Genomic DNA, 24526 nt, shown 5'->3' on the forward strand with positions numbered 1-24526 from the left:
CCCCAGCCTATGTTAATTTGGCTCAATAAACTCATAAAAATTCTCTACAAGCTTGGATGTTTCTTATGTAGACAATAGCAAGGAGGAGGAGGGGGCAGGAGAGAGACAGAGAAAGAGAAGAAGGAAGAGGAGAAAAAAGAGGATGAGAAAGAAGTAAAGGAAAAAAAAGAAACTCTAGAGCTGAGTACAGAAAAAAAAAAATAGAGCTGAATACATGTTATTGTTAGTGCGTCAGCTTAAACTATCTTTCTGTGATTGTTTCCGTTTAAATTTTTAATCTCACATTTTAAGATTTTCTAAAGTACTTTAGTGAATATATATCCAGTTAAGCAGTATTATAAATTGCAATGTGGCATTTACATGTACAGTTGTCTCTGGGTATCACAGGGATTGGTTCCAGAACCCCCTGCAGATATCAAAACCTGCTGGTGCTCAAGTCCCTTGTGGGAAATGTTCTATTTGCATGTAGGCTACAGCAGGGTATGCCTACAAATTACTTCATCATAGTGCTCAGTGTGTGGCAAATTCAAGTTTTGCTTTTTAAATTTCTCTGGGATTTTTTTCCCCAAATATTTTTGATCCCTGGTTGGTTGAACCCATGAATGCAAAACCTGCAGATATAGACAGCCTACTGCACAAAGTATTTGCTTTTCAGAATATTTTACAACATAATATGTACTTTAAAAAAACAGGTAACAGATGGCCATCCATATAATCAAAGAACTTCAAAACTGAAAGGGAGAGTAAAAATAATCTACTTCAATTTCTTCATCTTCAGCAAAGAAACTGAGGTCGAGATTCCATATTCTGTTGTATTCCATACATTCATTGATGAGGCTTTCACTATAACCCACATTGCCAACTTTAAAGTCCAACTTTTTTTTTCCACTTCATTTTTCCATTCATTCCACATTTAATGCATGCCTACTATGGGCTAAGCATTGTGATAGGCACTAAATGGGAAATGCCACATGAAAAAGGCACAGTCCCTGCTATCTAAGAGCTAACAGACTTGGGGGAATGGAATACTAGTCAGAGTCATATAAAATTATAAAACTCCAGATTAAAAAAAGTTTAATGGGAATATGGCTTGGTCTAGTCTAGGAGATCAGGCACAACCCTCTGCTAACTTGATCTTCCTGGTAACTAGGGGACAGACTAAACGTATTTTCTATTATATCCACTTGGACTGCCTTCCTATTGCCCAGGGATTCCCCTTCTCTTTTAAATGTGGGCTAGGAAACAGAGAATCCATTCTAGTGAAAGACTGAGAAAGGGGAGATGGGTAGGAGAGCAATAACTTCCTGGTTTCTTCTCAGTGTTCCTAGGTCTCTGGTCCCATCCTATTCCAGAATCCAGCTGTATCCTGACCTTGGGTTCCCAGCACTTGTCGAAGTACAGATCCTTCTCTGCTAGGGGCTGTACCCCTGTGAACACCAGGTAGTAGATGAAGACGATATAAGCAGTCATAGGCATATAAGAGAGACTTTATTGCAGACCAAGTAGCCATTGCTACCAACGAGCCACCAGACAAAACAGTTCTTCAAAGTAGCCTCACACAGCAGCCACACACATAGGAGCCAGCCACCTGCTGGTCAGTAACACACTCTTATACTAGCTCAGACAAAAGAGGCTTCTTGCCAAATAGTGACATCAGTATCTGGGTAATAGAAAAGTACCCCTGCCCAGGGTATACAGTAAGATTACTGTGTCCTTGCTGTGCGCCTGCGTATGGCAAATTGACCTTGAGCACCCGGCGTTCTCTGGACAGGGCCCCCACAGCACTTAGGATAAAATTCCACTCTCTTTGTTAGATGAGATGGGTTTCTATCACTTACAACAAAGAAGACTGTTAAAACAGATTTTATCTTTAAAAGAAAACACTGGTTTCACGTTATATTGGAAAAGTAATTATTTATTATGAAAAAAATAAAACTGTTGACTGAAAACAAATGAATGTTACACTGTATTGCACCATGATTGCAAATGAGGCAAAACTTGTCTAAAAGATGAACATTCCAGGGCAAACAGCATCCTTTTACTTGAGTATGTAGACATGCAAGCAACTCATTATAATGTAATTGCAGAAATAAAAAATCACGAGTAGCAGCAACCTAAACTTAACACATCAAAGAAGCCTTTTATGACAGTCATGAAGCTATCAAACATTTAAAACATGTCTTTTAAATAACCCACATTCGAAGCACATGCTTTGAACCATTTTCAAGTGATGATGTAAATGCTTTGTTTGCTTTTTAAAAAGTTTAAATTAACCCTTTACACTCGCTTGCTTTTTTCTCGATTCCTTTATTCTAATGCTAACCGTGTCGAGTCACACTCGACATCCGAGTGCAAAAAGTTAATGCTTATATAATGGATCAATAGCACACATTTCAGCTGCTTGGTAAGCAATCTGTGGTGTGAAAGACATTTTTCCCCCCTCTGTACAATCAGGGTAACCACAGAGAGTGCCAATTCATAATTTTGGCTTTATTAACACCATCTTCTATTTGACCAAGCATAATAGCTAAGATATTGTTATAGCTTTTGCAGAAAGCCTGAAGCTTGAATAATAACAATGGCTTGTATTTAAATCTTAAGACTGAACATAAATATAAATAGACACTTTAAAGTAGTTTTACATTCTGAAGCAGTAAGTATATTATACAGGGCCTGCTGTTTCCTCCTTAATGCTCTAAAGCACCAATTTATGTTAAGATGGCAACATGTGATTATATTAATTACATTCTGATTAGAATAAATGCAATAGCAAGGCTGTTGCTTTTAATTTTTTCCTTTTTAAACCATGTTCTGTGCAACAGATGAAAAGGGTAAAATTTGTAACTATTACATAATTGGAAAAAATATAACCATAATTTTATTTCACAATCTTAATGAAATAGCAGCTAAATTTTTTTAAAATCAAAATTAAAAGTTGACACTGAACAGTTTACTCCAAGAGAACAAGATAGGGGTTGTAGAGTCCCTGAATGTCCTGAGGGAAAATGTAAGATTAAAATGATTAAAGTATCTTATGAATAGGGACAAAATATGTAAATAAATTATACATAATCAAGATCAGCTGATAGTCATTTGATAGCTTACCAACACCAGTGGAAATATATTCACAGTATAATATAATCAATCAGATTTTGAGTTTTTCCTTTCCCTATTTGATATTAAACTAATTATATATTGATTGAGAACTTGCTCATTTGCTTTAATGAAGACAATATTCGGATCTGCTATGCCAGGCTAGCCCTGCTGGTGGTAAACAAGAATAAAATAAAACAAAATCTCCAAGGAATACTATCCCTTAGTTGTGAATTTTGCATATTTCAAACAGAGTTTGGGTGAAGGGGTATTTATGGGATGGTGTAACATCCCACAACTTGAGCAAAAGCACCTTATTATGGATTGGAAAATGAGGTAATTTTTAAATTAAAATTTTGTAAGTTTGTGCAAGAGAACATTTCTAGTCTTCTAGAACTATTTTCTATTTCAAAAGATATGCACAACACATTTTATTTCTCCATTTCTGAGAGAAAATGTAGATTACTGATTTTAAAAAATGCAAAAGATGCCTCTATGTGACTACACTCCCAAATTCTAAAAACCTGATCAGTCTTCAATCCTTTGGCCATATTAAAAATAACATAGGTCCAACCAGTTCTACAGTAAAATACTTTCTAGACTAGTTTTAAGTACTAAATGGGGGGAAATTCAGTTTTCAAATTTTCTATTATTTAATATCCTTTTGAAGATTTTTCTACCCATGTTTATCTTCACTATCAAGTGTTTTGACTTTTGTTCCTAGGTATGCCTTTATACCTCTAAATTTAACATTTCCCCAAACTATATACATTTAAAGCTGGATTTAGGTCTGCTGACCACAATAATTTTTCTACCTTAAATATAAAGTAGTTGATTATCTTTTTTTTTTTTTTTTTAATTGGCCTTCTCTATTTAGTTTTGGCCACCTGGTACTCTTAAAAAATACTTGTTGGGAACCTGATTTTTGGATTTCAGTCTTCACAGTAATGCTAAATAAATTTAATGTTTGTAAAATATTGACATGCTGGCTGCACTATCCTTTCAATGCTAGAAAGCCAAACAGAACTGCAGTTTGAGATGGCATAAAGCCAATAAACTCTGAATAAACTAACCCCTTCTAATTAGTAAAAGCCAAGAAAGTAAGCAAGGCATTTTCTAGAAGAGAGTATTACCAGCAGAATATGGTGTTTCCCTAAGCAGCTTACTAGCATGCTCTTAGCAATATGGCTTATATTCTCTTTTGCATTGTTACTAGCTATTAGATCAATTTAAGTTGATTAGCAGTTACTAGTTGAAATTTGTTTTCTTACTTGATTGTATTCATATACTAAATGAAATTAGAAGGTGGGAATCAAATAATAGATTAAAATGAATTAAATTTCACATTACATGTTTTTCTTTTTTTTTTTTGGTTTTTCAATTTTAATGTAGCATATGAAGATTCAGTATTTTAAAATCAAAAGACATGTTGGAGTTCTAGCGTAAGTTCCTGGGTACGTGAAAAACAATAGGGAGGGCACAAACAGTAATTGCCCAAGGTCCACTAGACAAGTAATGGCCAAACTAAGATTCAAAACCACCCCTTTAGATAGCTAGCAAAATATTCTACCAGATACAAATTATCATGCTGTATCCTTTTGTTTTTCTTTTCTTTTTTGTCCTTTTCTTACCATACTAGATCTTGAAATGACTTTACCTGACAAAATATAAAGGATCTTTTAGAATTGAAATGGATGGGAAATGTTTTAGATCCAAAGCCACAGATGAAAAGTCAGACTCATGAAGTTGGTCTTCAAATATAAATGTCAATGGAATTCACCCATTTCTATAAGCATAACAACAGTACATTTTTTTTCACCACACCAAAAATTTTTTTCCAATATTTTATTTTCTTTAAAAATTTCTTTGCTTTGTGACTGACTCCCTGTAACTCTTCAGAAAATATAGTATGCACTGCTGCCTATATCACTCACTGTTTCCATAGGAAAAAAATATATTTTTTCTCTTTATGTTATAGATAATGAAAGTTAACTTATGCTTAATGAAGATGACTATAGGGGTCGTGCATGTGTAAAAATTATTTTTAACACTAAAGTTATCTTTCTTCCAATGAACATAGAATAAAATTAGACCTTTAAGCATACTAACACAGAACCTAAAAGCAAAAGTTATGTATTTAATGAGTTTTTCAATAGATTATATATATTATTTCAGATTATAAAAAATTAAATTACACTAACAATACAAAATGTGCAGTATAACCCCATATAAAAGGGCCTGTTAATTCTAAAGGAGTTCTCAAATAGGTTTCAATAAGAGAGATGGGGCTAAATATGAACACAACATGCTCAAAATTAAGAAAAGTACCATATTTGAACTTGTTAGGGTAGCAATTACATTTTAGTTATAGCATATTTAAAAGACAACATTTAGTTTCTTTACACTCAAATTAAAAACAAAATGTACAATAACCTCCCTAAACTAATGTTGGTAGGTCCCTTGCTTCCCACTATCTACTAGAAACTTTGCTAGGCAATTGAGGGGTTGATGGGTAGGATAAAAACTCAGATAATATGACTGTTAATTAGCTGCTAACTTGATTTCCAAAGAACAGGTATAGTACAAAATTGAGAACTCATCTTAAAATATGAATATAGGCACTAATCACAAATTTACATTTTTCATCAGACAATATCCTAGAGTTTGTTGATTTACAATGAATGTCAGAATCAATGCTTTAGCATTAGATACATGCTTGGGTCAAAACATTCTCTTGGAGTAAAAGGTAATCAGTTTTCATATTACTGTAACAGGAAATATCTATTTAGAACCTATAATATACTTTTAAAAAGTCTTACATTAATTTCTTAATTTAAATTCCCAATTGGCACAAAATCTAGTTGAATGCCATTTCATTGTCAACACACAGCTAACATAAATTACTTCTAATCCAAACCAAATGTTTTTTAAAAAAGGATTTAGAAAATAAAATAAATTGTATTTTAAAAATTAAATAGCAAACTTGAATCTATACTAGTAGTTGTTCACTTTCAATATAATGCTGACATGGTAATATAAAAACAAACAAACATATAATTTGATAAGTGAAAATTGAGCCAGCCAATCTTATTAGATACAAGACAAATTTCAAAGTATAAACAAGGAGTATTAATGTTTTTTCTCAGGACAGAGTTAGGAGAACTATACTAAGTATTTGTAGCTAAACTGTATAACCAAGAGAAAAATTCCGATAAGTGTGCTTTGGGTAAATAGTATTTTCATAATCCCTCTTAGTTTCACTGCCACATACACACCACAAAGCATCCATATTGATTTTGTCTACTTTTCTCTCAGGTTGCTGATTATGGGTTATATTAAAAAGAAAATTTATCCTCTACCTACTATGAAATCACTAAGAAAAAGGTTCAAAACAATGTTAATAACAACTAGTTCCCAAAGCCCAAAAACCTTTCATCTAGCCATTTTTCAGTTCTAGGGTGTGCTACCACTAAATAGAAATCAGAAAATTATTACCACATTTAACTACATATTAATTAGACTAAATAGAATAAATCAAATATACCTGAAAACAGCAAAATTTAAACCAATTTACAATAAAAAAATAGAATTAAAACACCATTTTTGAACAGGTATTTTGATATTCTTAAGAACACTGAATCCTATTTTTGACCCAAATGAAAAAAAATACTGCAAAGATGAAGTATTATTATTCTCTAAGTATGTATTTTATCCCTTTCATTATAGCAAAATCATACATTTAAGATAAAGAGGATTAAAATTATGATACCTGTCCTCCTCAAGGTATGTATTATTTATTGTTCATATTAGACAACTGCCTTGAAAACTTTTAAATATTATCAAATAAACTTTCGATAGATTATGACTTTTTCCTATTTTTTAAATTTATATGTTGTTAGTGTATTAACTTTGAGTCTCATAGTACTATTCTAAAAGCTAGGATTAAATTTAGCAGTTTCCTATACTCCAGCAAAAGATTTTAGAGCATGAGGCATAACAATAAAGATTAAAATTGTTTCAAGCTTATTACACTACAACCTCAAACAGCTTTAAGAAAAGCCATATGGTTTAAGTAATGTACTGCTGGTGGTAGTAAGAGTATTACAGACACAATTTCAAATTTTAAGAAATAAAATGAACTCTTTATACTCTGCTTTAGCTTTGCCCAAAGCAGATGGGATGTCCCTTGCAAATGGAATAGTTGAACGTTAGGCTGATAATAAAGTTGTAGGCAATTGATAATAAAATATATTCCAAATGGCTGGTTTTAATATTAATGCTGGTATGCTTTAATAACTACTAATATTTATATATGCATTGAATAATGTGGCATTCTTAAAATACCAGGTTTATCCAAAGTAGGGCATTTAAATAAATATTTTACCTTGATTAGTTTTTAACCAAAACAAATGCCATGTTATAGGCAGAAATGTGGACTTCTTTTAGATAATAGCCTACTTAATTTCCATGCTAACAGTAACTTAAAATTATTCCATGACTTGCAATAATGTTAACTCATTTAAAGGCAGTTTTCATGATGTTTAATCTTCCTCACATATATCTTCTAGGCAGACTTCTTTCTCTATAGTAAGTTCTGTCCAAAAGGTAAGTGGTCTATAGAGGGAGCAAATACTTAGTGCTGGTTAAGTTTGCAAGCAATACCCGATGATTTCCTCTAATACTTTGTCAAACCAGTCATTATCTGGTGGGGCAGGGGTGGTCAAGAAATGAGAGAACTTGGTCATTAAAGTCATTACAATACTTCAGGAAACATTAGACATATGACAAACATTTCTTACAAGGCAGTCATTGAATAATTAGAGTAAGCAGTCAGAAAAATTCTGTTGCTGAAAACACAGTTATACATTAGTGTTCATCCAACTGAAGATTAGTGCATTAAAAAAAAGTTAAGAAAAAATCTTCCACGTTCCAGTTCAGCTGCACTTGATTCAAGTGTTGCTCATAGAGGTTTGTGTTGTTATAAATTAAACATGCTGCTGCCTTAGCAGCCAAAGATACTAGGAAAAAATGTTCATGTCACAGAATAAATAGAGCAGTCTCTTTCAAGCAAAACAGTTATCTCACACCAATTCTGGAGGTCATCCACTCTAGACCTTGGCATAACCTGAAACAAAAGAGAAAAATATTTTCAAAATGAAGAAGTTTATACTTAAAAATTGAAAGCATACTTGGTATTACAATAATTATTTATACTCTTAAGTGACAATATTTGGGTAACACTAAAGTAAGTGGAAATTTTAAGTGGAAGATTCACTTAAAATGACCTTATCAGTTGAGTAATGTGGGAAATAGCTTCAGTCTCATCTAGAGGCTACAGCTTTGGCAGTTTTTCAGCAAAATTGCAAATACTCCTCATCCCCCTCCCTTTAAGATGAACTAAAACTGCAACCACTATAGAAAGATAATAGTACTTCACCTTACCCTCCTAAATTCTAAAGAATGAGGCTTATAGCTCAATCTTAAAGGTATAGGTCAAAAAAGTCTACAATGTAGCATTATATTACAAGGTATTTCTAGTATGAAAAAACTAAGGTCACGTTAATTTGAGCATAAATAAGTCCTGGAAATAAACTGGGTAATCCATGCTTAACACACTGGGTTCTCCTTGGCCTATTTATCCAAACTCAACTTCTTTGAAAAGGAAGAAAATACTATAATGGCATTTATTTCAAATGTTTATTGTTTAGAAATATGCATCCCAAAATGACTCCTGATAATATAGGGGATGTACTCTTGTGGAAAGCTGGGAGTTTAGGCTTAATTAAGCCTTTGCAGAAAATGTGAAATTTCTTTGACGCTTCCTCTTTAAGTCAAAGGATATTATCGTTTTCTCCCAGTAAGTAAATGATAAAACCAAGAAATGAACAATAACTAAAAATTAGACTGTGAAAATTTAACTCAAAAGTTTATTACTTTTTTGGTAAAACATTCTGTTTGTATTAAGTTTACAAAAAATTTGTCAGTAACTTTGTGAAATTGTAATTTAACAATTGTAAATTGACTAAAATTATTTCCTGAGACATAATATAAAAACCACCTTAGCTCCCCCATTCAGATTAGCACTTACCCTTCTCCTGTTAAAGCACAGCAGGACTGAATGTGCCATGGATGGTCCTTAATTGAACTAAGGGTGAGGTATTTGGAGATTTCAGCTGCTGTCATACACCCTTTCATATCCTGTTTATTTGCAAAGATAAGGACTGCAGCCTTCCTTAAATCCTGCAATCAATATGAAATATTTCTAATACCTGAAATATCACAATTCAAATTAAACTAAGCACAAGGGTAAATGTACTCTACTGGACAGTTACAATGAAATCCCTCTACTTTAAAATGATTAGGCACAGATTTTTAAAAAATATATATTTTTTATTGATTTCAGAGAGGAAGGGAGGTGATAGAAACATCAATGATGAGAGAGAATCATTGATCAGCTGCCGCCTGCACGTCCCTTACCAGGGAGCTAGCCTGAAACTTGGACATGTGCCCTTGGCCAGAATCAAACCCAGGACCCTTCAATCTGCAAGCCGACGTTCTATCCACTGAGCCAAACCAGCTAGGGCTAGGCACAGATGTTTAATTAAAAAATTTTATGGAGCCCTGACTGGTTTTGCTCAATGGATAGAGCGTCGGCCTGCGGACTGAGAGGTCCCAGGTTCGATTCCGGTCAAGGGCATGTTCCTCGGTTGCAGGCATATCCTCAGTAGGAGGTGTGCAGGAGGCAGCTGGTCGATGTTCTCTCTCATCGATGTTTCTAACTCTCTATCCCTCTCCCTTCCTCTCTGTAAAAAAATCAATAAAATATATTTTAAAAAAAATTTTATGGAAACACAAGTAAATATCTCAAATAACCATGATTTAATAATTCAGTCTAACAAAGATAGATTAACCATTATATAATGTTTTATAAAGATGGCACATAAATAAAAAGGACATGAGGATGTACTGCACAGCATGGTAACTATAGTCAATAACAGTGTGTTGTGTATTTTAAAGTTGCTAAGAGAATAAGTCTGAAAAGTTCTCATCACAAGAAAAATATTCTGAAACTATGTATGGTGACATATTAACTAGACTTCTGGTGGTGATTATTTCAAAATATATGCAAATATTGAATCATTATGTTGTACACCTGAAACGAATATAATGTTATATTGTCAATTATATCTCAATAAAAAATAAAAAAGGCAAAAAAAAAATATGGCACATAATATTCTGTACAACTGACAGGTAAATAAGAATTTTAAATATAAAAATCTATATTGCCGAAACCAGTTTGGCTCAGTGGACAGAGCATCGGCCTGCGGACTCAAGGGTCCCAGGTTCGATTCCGGTCAAGGGCATGTACCTTGGTTGCGGGCACATCCCCAGTAGGGGGTGTGCAAGAGGCAGCTGATCGATGTTTCTCTCTCATCGATGTTTCTAACTCTCTATCCCTCTCTCTTCCTCTCTGTAAAAAATCAATAAAATATATTTAAAAAAAACACTATACTAATAAAAGGGTAATATGCTAATTAGACCGGACATCTTCCGGATGTCCTTCTGGACAAAGCCATGGTGGCGGGGGCCAAGGTAGAGGTGGTTAGGGACAATCAGGCTGGCAGGGGAGGGCAGTTAGGGGCGATCAGGCCAGCAGGGGAGCAGTTAGGGAGCGATCAGAATTGCAGGCAGAGGCAGTTAGGGGAGATCAGGCTGGCGGGGAGCAGTCAGGGGCAATCAGGCTGGCAGGGGAGGGCAGTTAGGGGCAATCAGGCTGGCAGGGGAGCAGTTATGGGGCAATCAGGCCAGCAGGCAGAGGCAGTTAGGAGCGATCAGGCTGACAGGGAAGCAGTTAGGGGCATCAGGTCGGCAGGCAGAGGCGGTTAGGGTGATCAGGCAGACAGGCAAGCAGTTTAGGAGCCAGCAGTACCGGATTGTGAGAGGGATGTCTGACTGCCGGTTTAGGCCCTGTGGGATTGGGCCTAAACTGGCAGTCGGACATCCCCCGAGGGGTCCCAGATTGGAGAGGGTACAGGCTGGGCTGAGGGACACCACCCGACCCAGTGCATGAATTTCGTGCACTGAGACTCTAGTATTTTTCTAAAAGTATAAAAATATTCATAGGGATGATAATCATTATTTCACCATAGTGGAATTCTTTTTGGTTTCCTTCAGAAAGGAAGAAAATCAAATTGGAGAAGTCTCAAAAGATATTTACTATATTATCTTGAGTGGTGGGAGCATGAATATGTTTTATTATTGAAGTTTTTTGTATATTTGAAATATTTATAATTAATTGATCTCAAATTATTCACTAAAGAATTTTCAGTTCTTATAGCCTCAGGATTTTATTATTTTATTTTTAAAAATATATATATTTTATTGATTTTTAGATAGAGAGGAAGGGAGAAGGAGAGATAAAAATGACAAAAGAGACACATCAAATGGCTGCCTCCTGCACGCCCCTTACTGGGGATTGAACCTGCAACCCAGGCATGTGCCCTTACCAGAAACGAAAAGGGGACCTCTTGGCCATGGGATTACGCTCAATCCACTGACCACCACCAGCCAGGCAACTGTTGGGATTTTAAACACTTAAGTTTTCTCCTTTCCTGCTTTGATCTATCAGACTTTTAAGGCATAAATCGTAGTTTTAACTTTGAAAAATCCCTAACAGTAGTCTAAAAATTAACATGCTGGATTTTTTTAAGTTTGAAAAAGCAATGAAAAATTTTATTAAGTTAATATATACAACTTTGTTAATGATGAAATAACCAACACCGGAGCATATTAATATTTGTAAAAAGCAAAACCAGTATAGAGACACCTTACTCCATTGTTTGTTTGTTTTTAAAACTTACCTCATGAGCCAACATTCTGTATAATTCTTCTTTCGTAATAGCTAGTCGTTCCCTGTCAATGCTATCTACAACAAGAATGATGAACTAGAAGACAATTAAAAAGAAAGAAAATTGAATGGGTTGTTGACGTTTACTACAAAACTATTTTCAAGTGATAGAAATATTTTCTTCACATGGCATCATCTTACTATAAAACAGTCTATTACTTTTTCATCATAAAGAGTTTATAGTACATGGAATTACATCGAGCAGTACAAAATAACATAACTTCATCAAATACAAACCATGCCTAATTTTACTTTTTTAAAGTGACATTTGAATACATAATATTCTGTAATACTAAGATTTATTTTGAAAACCAAGTAATAAAAAGTAATTTTAAAAAAATCACAGTAAGTAAAATAACTTTTGCTAAACCTTAAAAGTACTCTACAACCATTTATTTAGGCAATCAATAATTATGTTTACTATAGTCTTCTGTCTATTCAAAAGTACACAAACTAGTTTGAAAGAGAAACATTAAAAAATATTGAACAAAGCATTTTTACATAACAATATCAACAATAAAAGCACAAGAAAAATGTGTTACTTAGGTGTTAATATGCTAAAGATGATGCAGGTGAAATTAAAGAGAGCAAAGGAAACTGGAAAAAACTGTAACTATATATGAGAAAAGGTGGGTCTCATACACATTAAAAATAAAAACATCTTTGATAAGAAAAATAAGGAGATATAATGAGAAAGAGCTCCTAAACTGAGCATCTTATGCAGAAGGAACAGTTAAGAAATGAGATTAAATGGTGTAAAGGGTTATAGTAGAGAAAGTAATGAAAAATAAATCAAGACAAAAAGGGTAGAATCAGATTATTCAGATGACTGTAGGGAAAAAGACAACTAGGGTAATCTGAATATAAACTGAGAAAGGCTTAAAAAGGGATAAAATAGAAGAGATAAATATAAGAACCAAGGCAAAGTTAGAATGGAAATAATTCTGTAAGTTAATGAGAATAAGATATCAGAAATTAGTCATCAACTGTAACTCCTATTATAAATGAGTCATCTCAGCTTTTGGATGACTCAACATAAAGAATTTAAGAAGATGACAAGGGTGAACAAAGCCATCAGGAGAACACTACAAAGATAATAAGATCCTTACCTAGAATCTAAGATTGCAAATGCTATGTGTTATACAGGTGTGCTGCAATGAAGGCCGAAGGTTCTTTGTAGTAATTTTGCTATTCTTATAGATATAATTAAAAGATCATTTCATGCAAATGGCATCAGCAATAATGTATGTCTTTCTGGACGCATGCTAAGTCAATTTTCAGCAATTTCAGTAACTACTCTTTTCTAATTCTACAAAAGTGCGTGGATCAGCAAGAATCAGTTTTGACCTGCTCTTTTTACAGCTGCAGTTAACTGAGAGCTTTGAAAAAGTACCAACAGCTATACTGTTTAAACAGTCATAATGCTAAAATGTTGTTTTTCTTTTACTTTCCAACAAATGTTATTTTACTATAGAAATAAATATATTAAGCTAACTTATGAGCATAATATTTGCTTACCAAGCTATCCTCCACTGCAAATTAAAAAAAATTAAGTGCTACCACAACTGCTAAATATCTATGTATGCCACACTGGTTTTACCAGTCATACATGGCAGTAGAATATATACACACATATACATATGCTATCACAATATAAATCTAAAGGAATACGTGTTTTTATTTAAAAAGGCAAATTATTCACCAAAAATTCCTTGCATTTCTTCCACCCCCCACAAAAAACCCCACTCAATTTAAAAGGCTTCATTTTAGAAAAAATAATTTCTTCGTTGTACCTCTGTAAAGAAAAATTATGCATGTAATGGTATATTAATATTCTCAAAGATAAGCCTCTCTCAAAAGCACTGCATGTATATTTTATTATTTTTTAAATCTGCTTCTAAGAAAAAATAAAAACACAAATAGAAGACATTCTAAATTTGTTCCCCAGGATGGCTATGAACTAATAGTAAGTGACAGAGAAGTCTGGGGTCTGGCCTGCAAATCCATTACAAAAAAATTAAAATATAATCACAGCAATATTTTGAATGTTCAAATGATATTATTTGAAAATCTGTATTAAATTATGCTCAAAGCATTTTATTACTCCTCTAACCAGGGCCTGTAATAAAGCTGAGATCTTGGGAAAGATATATATATATATCTTTTAAATTATATATATAATTTATATATATAAGCCTTTTAAATTATATATATAATTTATCCTCATGTCCAATTTCTCCAACAATGGAGATACTACAGTATTAAGGTGAGGATAAACCGGAAGCCTGCACACCAGTAAGCACTCATCTAATAATAGCTCCCATTGCTCTCTCTCTTTTATTTGAAATCTCAAATTCTTTACTAAAAAAGGCAATTGTCAATATGTCTTATGTATAGCCTATCTATTTTCTAGGTTTACTCTCTGGTTCTTTTTATTAAATTTACTTTAGTAGTAACTCTAGTATACCTCTGTGTTTGAATAATACGTGTTCCAGGATGACCGCAATGACTCTTGACCACCAATGTCCCACATAAGAAAATGAGTGTTCTTCACAACTATTTCTTCAACATTGCTTCCTATGGTTGGAGATGTATGAACCACTTCATTCATTAAGCTGTTGAAAGATAGACACCATAAAAGCTCTTTTGTATATCTTGAGAATCTGAAGCAACTTTTAATCTCTGTATTTAACAGGAATCAATCTTCGTTATTTGCGCCAATTGATGGTAATTACAAGCATCAAAAATAGAACCTTAGAGAACATTTGTGCAAACAAATATCTAGACAAAGAATAACTACAAAATAAAACTGTTCTTCTGTTACTGGAATAAACTACGGGCTTGATCTGGATAGAAGGGAACTGTGTGGTGTGAGTTTGCACTTCTTTGGCCAAAATTTTAATACCACCATGTCCTGTTATCAGAGCAGAACCAACGCTCCATCCTGGAAGAGCAAGTTTCTAGGTGACAGGGACACCAATACTTACAGTGTAGCATCCATGGAATAGTAGGCTATTTATAATTTTGAAGACTGTCTATGTGAGAAAACTGAGACTTGACTCAGCCATAAATATTAGTTCAGTCCTATTAACGTCAATTATAGTCTTAAAAAGATAAGGCAATGGGCAAGTGAAAACTTCAATGAAAATTAATTCTAAATATATATAGTATAGAGATACTCATATCACATGTATTATCATAACCATTTGTTAAACTACATTAATTTATTCAACAAAGATGAATTTGCCTCTAACATGCCAGTGTTGTGTTACAAGAAACATGCTAATCCCTTTTGGGTATCCTACCTTATAATAGAGAAACATGCAAATTGACCGCACCTCCGCTACGCCCACAGACAATCAGAGCGAACAAGATGGCGGTTAATTTGCATATGCGGGCGCTGAGCGGCCTGGGTCCAGGAAACATCCTCCGGACCCAGGCCGCTCCTAGCCTGTAGGCCTGTGCTTAGGTCCTGAGCGGCAGGGGTCCCAGAACGCCCTCTGGCCACTCAGAGCCTATGGGTGTAGGCGCCAAGCAACCCTCCGCCCCGCCCCCAGCGGCTTGCAAAGGCTCCTGCACAAAGCAGCGGTTTGGGGCCACGCCCCTAGCCAGGCACCCAGGACCGGGGGCTGCCGCTGGCCTCTGGGGTGTGCCAAGACCCTGGCAGCCACTGCTGTGTGCTGCCCGGGGTCCCTGCAAGCCCCAAGCCTGAGCGCCTGGCTGGGGGCATGGCCCCAAACCGCCGCTTTGTGCAGGAGCCTTTGCAAGCGGTTTGGGGCCACGCCCCCAGCCAGGCACCCAGGACCGGGGGCTGCCGCTGGCCTCTGGGGTGTGCCGAGACCCTGGCGGCCACTGCTGTGTGCTGCCCGGGGTCCCTGCAAGCCCCGAGCTTGAGGCCCATGGTCAAGGTTGGCTGCTGGCCTCCCCAAGCCGCTTGCAAAGGCTCCTGCACAAAGCGACGGTTTGGGGCCACGCCCCCAGCCAGGCGCCCAGGACCAGGGGCTGCTGCTGGCCTCCTGGGTTTGCTGAGACCCTGGCGGCCACCGCTGCGTGCTGCCCAGGGTCCCTGCAAGCCTCGAGCCTGAGGCCCATGGTGGGGCTGGCTGCTGGCCTTGGGGCGTTTGGAGACGGGGGTGTTCCCGCCCCGCCCCAGAGGCTTTCCAAGCTCCAGCACCAAGTGGCAGATTGTGTCCATGCCCCAAGCCTAGCGCCCTCCACAGGGGGATGGCTGCTGGCCTCTGGGGTGTGCGGAGACCCTGGCAGCCACCACCGGGTGGCAGGGACACGCCCCTAGCCCAGTGGACACAACCCAGGGGCTGCATGAGCTGCAGAGGGGAGAGGGAGAAACAGTCAGAAATATCAATGAGAGGGAAACATCCATTAGCTGCCTCCTGCACACTCCCCACTGGGGATATGCCTCCAACCAAGGTACATGCCCTTAACAGGAATCAAACCTGGGACCCTTCAGTCTGCAGGCCCACGGTCTATCCACTGAGCCAAACCATTTTGAGAGTCAATACCTTTTCTGACAACTCATTGGCTAAGCTCCCTGTAGGCCACCAATTGCAGTGTTCTTGGTAATTTGGGTTATAAGAATCCAAGAAGGTAATCTAGGGTTTTTCCACCACACTCTTGAAGGAAAAAATGAAGGTCCCTTGAGGGGTCCCAGATTGGAGAGACTGCAGGCTGGGCTGAGGGACAACACCCCCCTGTCCCCCTCCCCGCTGTGCATGAATTTCGTGCACCGGGCCTCTAGTTATATATTTTTGAAGCTGTGCACAAAATTATTTCAACAACAGTGACAGGTTTCTGAAATGTTTATATTTTACTAGAGGCCCAGTGCATGAAATTCGTGCACAGGTAGGGTCCTTAGTGGCTGCTGGCCGGGGCCTCCCTTCCCCCGGCAGGGCCAGCTGGGGGAAGGGGCCGGCTGGGGGGAAGGGCTGCGGGCAGTTGGCCAGCTGGTCCTGCCCCCTGGTTGAACTCCCGGTCAAGGGAACAATTTGCATATTAGGCTTTTATTATATAGGATGTTTGTTTTTTTAAAAAAACAAGTAGCTACTCAACTTAAAACAAGTCATAACTTAGAAGCTTTTTAGCAAAGTAGCTGAAAAATGTTAAGCACTGCTTAAGTGAAGTATTTCTGGAGAACTGTCAGCTGGTATATTTAAGATGAGGTGGGAAGGCACAAGAGCCACACAATGGTGCACTGTGTTTTTTATAACCAGTTGTTAAATGCTTAGACACAGAGCCATTTTTATTGCTTAACACGGACCATTTCATTGGCAATAAAAGGATAATGGTATATACTTTGACAAGTGGGCTGATGTGCTGTTAAAATTTCCTTAAAGTATTAATGTACTTCTCTGAAAGTCTCAAGCTTCTTCATGTTGCAAAGCTACTAAAGCAATATTTTCAGGGGCAATCTTCATTTCTTTTGATTTGACAAGTCTGGCTATGTTAAACATTTCCAGAGCTATTAGGAGAGTAGCAAAAACTTCCTAGAGATAATCTATTTACATAAACCTCTGTGTGAGAATAAACTAATGAAATGCACTTTATCATCTCACTCTAGCACTATAATATGTGCTTTATTTATCCTAAATTTTATATTAATTCTTTCTTTCAAGGCCAGAAAATAAGTTTGTGAAGGCTTTAATAACCACAGAGTTTTTTAATTTTTAAAGTATGTTTTTATTGATATCAGAGAGAGGAAGGGAGGGGAAGAGATTAAAACATCAATGATGAGAAGCATCAATTGGCTGCCTCCCAAACACCCCATACTGGGGATCAAGCCAGCAACCCAGGTATATACCCTGACTGGGAATCAAACTCTGACCTCCTGGTTCATAGGTCGACACTCAATCACTGAGCCACACCAAACAGGCATTCTTTCATAAATTTTGTGTTCAGTAAAATACAAAAAACATATGTTCAAGTTTTTCCATTATAATACCTTATCCTTATTAATTATACAAATTAGTTCCAATAAATAAAATAATGAAACTATTTCAATATACACTCATACTTACAATTGATAAAGAATGGTAGTTTTCCCTGCATTGTCCAGTCCCACTATAATCACTTTGTGCTCTACAGAGAGAAAGCAAACCAAAAACATTTAACACTGCTGCATACTACAATTACATATTATCAACAATGATTATTAGTTAGCTCTCGAATGAGAATCATTCACTGGATATTTATAAGACTGTTAAAAAATGGAAAAGAAAAGAGAACTTACTTATGATGCCAAGACTACCTGCCTTAAGTGATACAATCTATTATGATATTATTTATCTAGCTCTCTTACAAAGGGATGCTGGAGATAGGGAAGAGGGGAGGACAGGAGAACCTGGCCACTTATATTGAGTTTGGGGTGATAAAACCCAATACTAATCTTGACAAAATATTATAACTTAAAATGTGTTCTGTTTTTATTAAGTGTTGCATACACACCTGCTTGCCATCTCTACTAATCAAATTAACTTTTTCTCAAGTTGTTTTTACACCTGGAAGTTTTCCCACCTTCATGTACCAAGACTTTTTTTCCATTTACTTAAAAGCTCAATTTAAAATGTAAATCTGAAGTTTCCTATTGCTAATAAGACACACATACTCTTAACTAGTTTTCCATTCCCTCCATTAATCTACAGATAAATACACAATTAGTTAATCTTTAACTTTTTTTCCAACTGGATTTTACAACTCTTTTGGCAGATACTGTTTTGGTTCTGTGTACAACGAAAACCTCTTTATTCTCCTCCTTCTGCACTAAATAGTAACTTTGTTTATAAGTAGTTTTTAAGTCCAATCTAATTATTCTGTTAAGAGATGAGTATTTTGAAACTTCCTTTGAACACAGGAGAGAACACCCCAGATTTCATCTTTTCTAGATTTTAACCTATACAGAATACTTAAAGATTGTTCTTCCCCAGGGAAGAATGTTTCAAAATCTACTCTTCATCAGGGTATGTAGGGAACCTGTCATAAGAACCACAATGCAATCAACTGTTCTGCAGCCAATGATGTGACACAGTTCATATCAGAACCCTGCTCCTCTTGTAAACCTTTCATGAATGTCAAAATTCTCATTTTATATCTAATCAAATATCAGATCATATTTCCACTCTAATATGTTAATATTGCATCAAAGAGTGGGACCATAATTTACAGAGAAGTTCTTAGGTGACAAACCATCTTTGTATCTTCTAATGACTTGGCTGCTGTAACAACATAATATTGCAGGGCAAATGACATGGTTCTCTGGAAGGGCTATTATTACTATGGTAGAAGATGCTTTGTAAAACAAAACAAAACTTGCTTGCTTATTATAACTCATAATTCTCCTTTTCTGGCTCTCTTGGTTTGTAGTCTCTAATTTCTAGTGGAACCAATATTGGAGTGTTGCTCCATCTTTCTCCCGTATAGTACAAGAACAAGAGCATTCTTATCAGTGGAGCAACAATCCCACCACCCAGCACCAAGCATTCTAAATTTTGGTGACAGCTGGAAACCACCTGCCTAGCATCAGGGGACCATGGGGTCCTGAAGGCATGAGAAGAAAGCCTAGTCTAGAGGTAAGCTAAATGTCAATCAGATAAACATTAGAAGTTTAACATCATTTTAACTTACAGAGCAGGTAGTAGAGATTTCCATTTCACTAGAATTTAAATACCTAAAGCTGTGAGAAACTTGTATACTTCTACAACTTCATCTGATCCTCAATATATATTCACTTCTAAATCTTCAAACTACACTCCAAGAAAACAAAATTATTTAGTTGATAGACTCAATTTCAGTTAACCTTAAATAGGGAAAACTATAACATGGATGATACTAAATTCTTTATTTAGAATAAGTGCTGCAAATAGAATTATAGAAAATTTACCTTCTTCTTGCCCTAAGTCACTGTCACCCAAATTGGTGACTTAGCAAACTTGGGATATTGGATACAATGAAAATAAGTCTGAATTATTGCGGGAGGCGCTCCAATCGGCGGGTGGCCAGAGCCAAGGCCTGGGTCCCAGGTGCCAGAGAAAAACTGGTGCCGGCAGCCAGGTGAAGGAAGGTCTATTGCACGAATCTTCGTGCAACGGGCTTCTAGTACTGATTATAAAATACTAGAGGCCCAGTGAATGAAATTCCTGCACTGGTAGGGTCCCTAGTGGCTGCCAGCTGCCGCCCAGGACCTCCCTTCATTCTGTGCCGCCCCCTGGTGGTCAGTGTACGTCATAGCGAGCAATCGAACTCCCGTTCGGTCAAATTCCTGAAGGGACACTTTGCATATTAGGCTTTTATATATATAGATAATAAAATATAGCTTGGAACAGACTGCAGAACTTGAGATCTATTCTTTCTCTCCCACCTCTTCAGTACCCGTGAAAAGTACAATTCTCCAAAAACACACAAAACTACTAACCCGGCGAAAGAAGTTAGCTTGAAAAGCAGGCAGATAGGGCAGTGGTCCAGTGGGAAACAAAGGCAGGTAGAACAGACAGGGGCAGACACGGCAGTGTGAGCAAGCCTAATCATAGAAACCAACCGTGTTTTTGGACACAGAGCAGAAAGTATGGGAAATCAAAGGAGGGCCTGCAGCAACAAGGTGTACATACACATAGAAACAGAACATTCAGGTCCGTTGCTGGGCAAGAACAATGATGGAATCAATCAGGTGGTGACACAGGTATATATGGAGCAAGCCTGTAGAACATGTATACTCCTAGAATGACTTCCTTTGCTAGCAACCCATTATTTGTGCCTCCTCCCCGTTGGGGAGTCTGAATCTGCTTGTAATACATTTTTCACACTTTTGCTTAAATCTTCTGGTCCTCGGAGCTCATTCTTCGGCATCAAGACATGACCCTAGGGGAGGAGGGGGGGTCCTCAGCTCACCTTTCCGGTTAACACTGGGTCACCTTGATTATTGTATAGAAAAGGAAATGGAAGTCTTCTGATATTAAATAACTTGTTTTAGTAAACATAATTAAAAGTTAGCATTTGTTGTTGGCGAGGATGCAGAGAAAAAGGAACCCTCATGCACTGCTCGTGGGAATGCAAATTGGTGCAGCCACTGTGGAGAAAAGTATGGAGTTTCCTCAAAAAACTAAAAATGGAACTCCCATTTGACCCAGTAATACCACTTCTAGGAATATATCCCAAGAAGCTAGAAACATCAGTCAGAAAGGACATATGCATCCTATGTTCATAGCAGCACAATTCACCATAGCTAATACTTGGAAACAGCCTAAGTGCCCATCAGCAGATGAGTGGATTAAAAAATCTGTGGTACATCTACACAATGGAATACTATGCTGCGCTAACAAAGAAGGAATTCCTACCATTTGCAACAAAATGGATGGAACTGGAGAGCATTATGCTAAGTGAAATAAGCCAGTCAGAGAAAGATAAATACCACATGATCTCACTCATCTATGGGAAATAATGAACAACATAAACTAATGATCAAAAACAGATCCAGAGACAGGGAAGCATTGATCAGACTATCAAACCTCAGAGGGAAGGTAGGGGAGGGTGGGGGTAAGAGGGAGAGATCAACCAAAGGACTTGTATGCATGCATATAAGCCTAACCAGTGGACACAGACAACAGGGGGGTGAGGGCAGGAGTGGGGTGGGTGGGAAGGTAATGGGGGGTGAGGACAAATATGTAATACCTTAACCAATAAAGAAATTAAAATGTAAAAAAAAAATAATAAAATAAAAGATAGCATTTGTTTCCCTGCTCTTTTTGCTATAAAATATTAACTTCCCTCCCCAATTCTTCAGCCCCGCCCCCCATTCCCACACCTCAGAAACCATATTCCTGGATGACAAAATTCTGTTAAAAGCAATTACATAAATTTGATGATTCAACAATTCAACATTTATTGAGCTCATTATATACATGACTGTAATATTTGTGATTAAGACAAATAAAGCAAGGTCTCTACTCTCAAAAGTCTTATAAGCCGGGTATGTAAACAAGTACTTACAATATAGTGTCGTTAGTACAAAGCAACAGAGAGAAGTATCAAATGGTAATATTCTTAAGGATAAATCAGATCTAGAATAAAGTAATATTCTAGACTGTCAGTCTAAGTGTTTTCCATGCATTATGTAAGTTACTCCTCACAATCATTCTGTAAGAAAGTGATATCATTCCTCATATCCCTGATGAGGAAACGGTTAGGTTAAATACTTGCCTATGGACACATTGTTGTGGAGTTTGGCTAATAGTCTCCCAACTTGACGTGTCCCCACTTTTGTGACACAAATGAAATCTTACAATCCTATATAATAAAGAGGTAATATGCAAATCGACCATCACTCCAACACAAGATGGCCGTCCCCATGTGGTCAAAGATGGCTGCCCATGTGGACACAAGATGGCTGCCACAAGATGGCCAGCAGGGGAGGGCAGTTGGGAGCGATCAGGCCTGCAGGGGAGGGCAGTTAGGGGTGACCGAGCTGGCAGAGGAGGGCATTTGGGGGCGACCAGGCCTGCAGGGGAAGGCAGTTGGAGGGGAACCAGACCTGCAGGGGAGGCCAGTTGCGGGGGGACCAGGCCTGTAGAGGAGGGCAGTTGGGGGGAACCAGGCCTGCACAGGAGGGCAGTTGGGGGGAACCAGGCCTACAGGGGAAGGCATTCGGGGGGACCAGGCCTGCAGGGGAGGGCAGTTGGGGGGACCAGGCCTGTAGCAGAGGGCAGTTGGGGGGGGGTACCAGGCCTTCAGAGGAGGGCAGTTAGGGGCAATCGGGCTGGCAGGGGAGTGGTTAGGGGGCAATCAGGCAGGTAGGCAGGCGAGTGGTTGGGAGCCAGCAGTCCTGGATTGTGAGAGGGATGTCTGACTGGCAGTTGGACATCCCTCAAGGGGTCCCAGATTGGAGAGGGTGCAGGCTGGGCTGAGACACACCCCTGGTGCACAAATTTCGTGCGCCAGGCCTCTAGTCTTACAATAATAAATAAGAACAGCTTATCTGATAGAAGAAAGACAACTTACAGGTAAACAAGGGGATTAAATGTAGATAAGGGAAGAAAATCAAAGAGCCTAATTATGTTGAACACTCTAAGGTCACAGGCCAGGTTGAAGTGTCTAAGGAAAAAGACCAAAGATCCTTCCTTTCCCCAACTCACTGAAAATAATAATTAAGAAAGGCTTCAACAAGGAAATACTGAAGTGTAGCTTTCTATAGAAGTTACCATGTTTTTCCTGTAAAAGATGCCCCATGTATAAGATGCTCCCCACTTTTCCAACCCTAAATTAAGAAATCAGTATTTTAAACATTTTGCTGGTTTTCCTTTTAAGACCTTCTTCTTTTTTGGCATTTTAAGGAATTGTTCTTCCTGTTTTCTCCACTGTCTGATCATACGCTCAGTGGGAGGAGGTCCAAATTGTCTCTCTGCAGCTCTATTTCCATGCTCTTTTGCATAGCTGATTACATGCAGTTTGAATTTTGCAGAGTAAGACAATCGCTTACTGCCATTTAGCTTTTTATTTTTTGACATCTTTATGGGCTCAGAAGGCTCCGGTCCCTGTTGCATCTATGCATTCTCCACCTCCACCTCCAATTACGGCATCAGCTGATATCAGTGATAATAAGGCTCGTGATTGGAGGAAGCCTGTTTGACAAGGTATGGGCAGCTACACACCCGCATGGCTCCCTCCTCACATGGCTCCCTCCTTGGTTATGTGTTGACACCCCTCGATTTTCAGTCTAATGATTTTAGGAAAAAATGGTATCTTACACACAGAAAAATATGATAAATGTTGCCCAGGGGCAAGTAATCTGCAAGGCAGGTGTTAAGGAACATAGACAATCTAATCACTGGTTTTCAAACTTGTTGAGCCATGACCACAGTTAAGAAATATATTTTATGTCATGATTCAGGACACACATAACTGAAACAGAAATTTCACAAAACAGTACTTTTACTGAGACACATTCTGATTGTTTCCATTTAAAATATTCATTCCTTTTTATTTGTTTTTTAAAGAACCTGAATCTAATAAAGCTTTTATTTTTTCAATATATATGTATATTTTATTGATTTTAGAGAGGAATGGAGAGGGAAAGAGAGATAGAAACATCAATGATGAGAGAGAATCATTGATTGGTTTCCTCCTGCACACTCCCTACTGGGGATCGAGCCCACAACCCAGGCATGTGCCCTTGACTGGAATTGAATCCGGGACCCTGCAGTCTTCAGACCTATGCTCTATCCACTGAGCCAAACCAGCTAGGGCTATTCATTCCTTTTTAAAGTGCTGGTCCTCAATAAATTGAATTTGGGTGGAAAAAATATATATTTGAAAAATACAACTGGGCGAGAACCAAAATATAAACATTTCACAAATTCAAAAAGTTCAGCAATCCCCAAATAAGGTAAATACAAAGAAAAGAAAAACTAGGTAGTTCATGGTTAACCTGCTGAAAATCAAAGATAAAGGGAAGCCCTAACTGGTTTGGCTCAGTGGATAGAGCGTCGGCCTGCGGATTCAAGGGTCCCAGGTTCGATTCCGGTC

General features: G+C 37.5%; 1 protein-coding gene across 1 annotated transcript in view; it reads right to left on the minus strand.

The window, feature by feature from the left end:
* Positions 1-996: 996 nt before the first annotated feature.
* ARL5B (ARF like GTPase 5B) overlaps positions 997-24526 on the minus strand; it is a 33285-nt gene continuing 9755 nt past the window's right edge. The window contains exons 2-6 of the mRNA XM_079767081.1: positions 18034-18094; positions 14469-14616; positions 11955-12038; positions 9182-9333; positions 997-8218 (exon numbers count right to left, since the gene is read on the minus strand). Coding sequence (XP_079623207.1) covers positions 8170-8218; positions 9182-9333; positions 11955-12038; positions 14469-14616; positions 18034-18094 — 494 coding nt within the window. The 3' untranslated portion in view covers positions 997-8169. The remainder of the gene's footprint in view (positions 8219-9181; positions 9334-11954; positions 12039-14468; positions 14617-18033; positions 18095-24526) is intronic.

Source organism: Cnephaeus nilssonii (assembly GCF_951640355.1).
Source record: "Cnephaeus nilssonii genome assembly, chromosome: 1".
NCBI classification, from domain to species: domain Eukaryota; kingdom Metazoa; phylum Chordata; class Mammalia; order Chiroptera; family Vespertilionidae; genus Cnephaeus; species Cnephaeus nilssonii.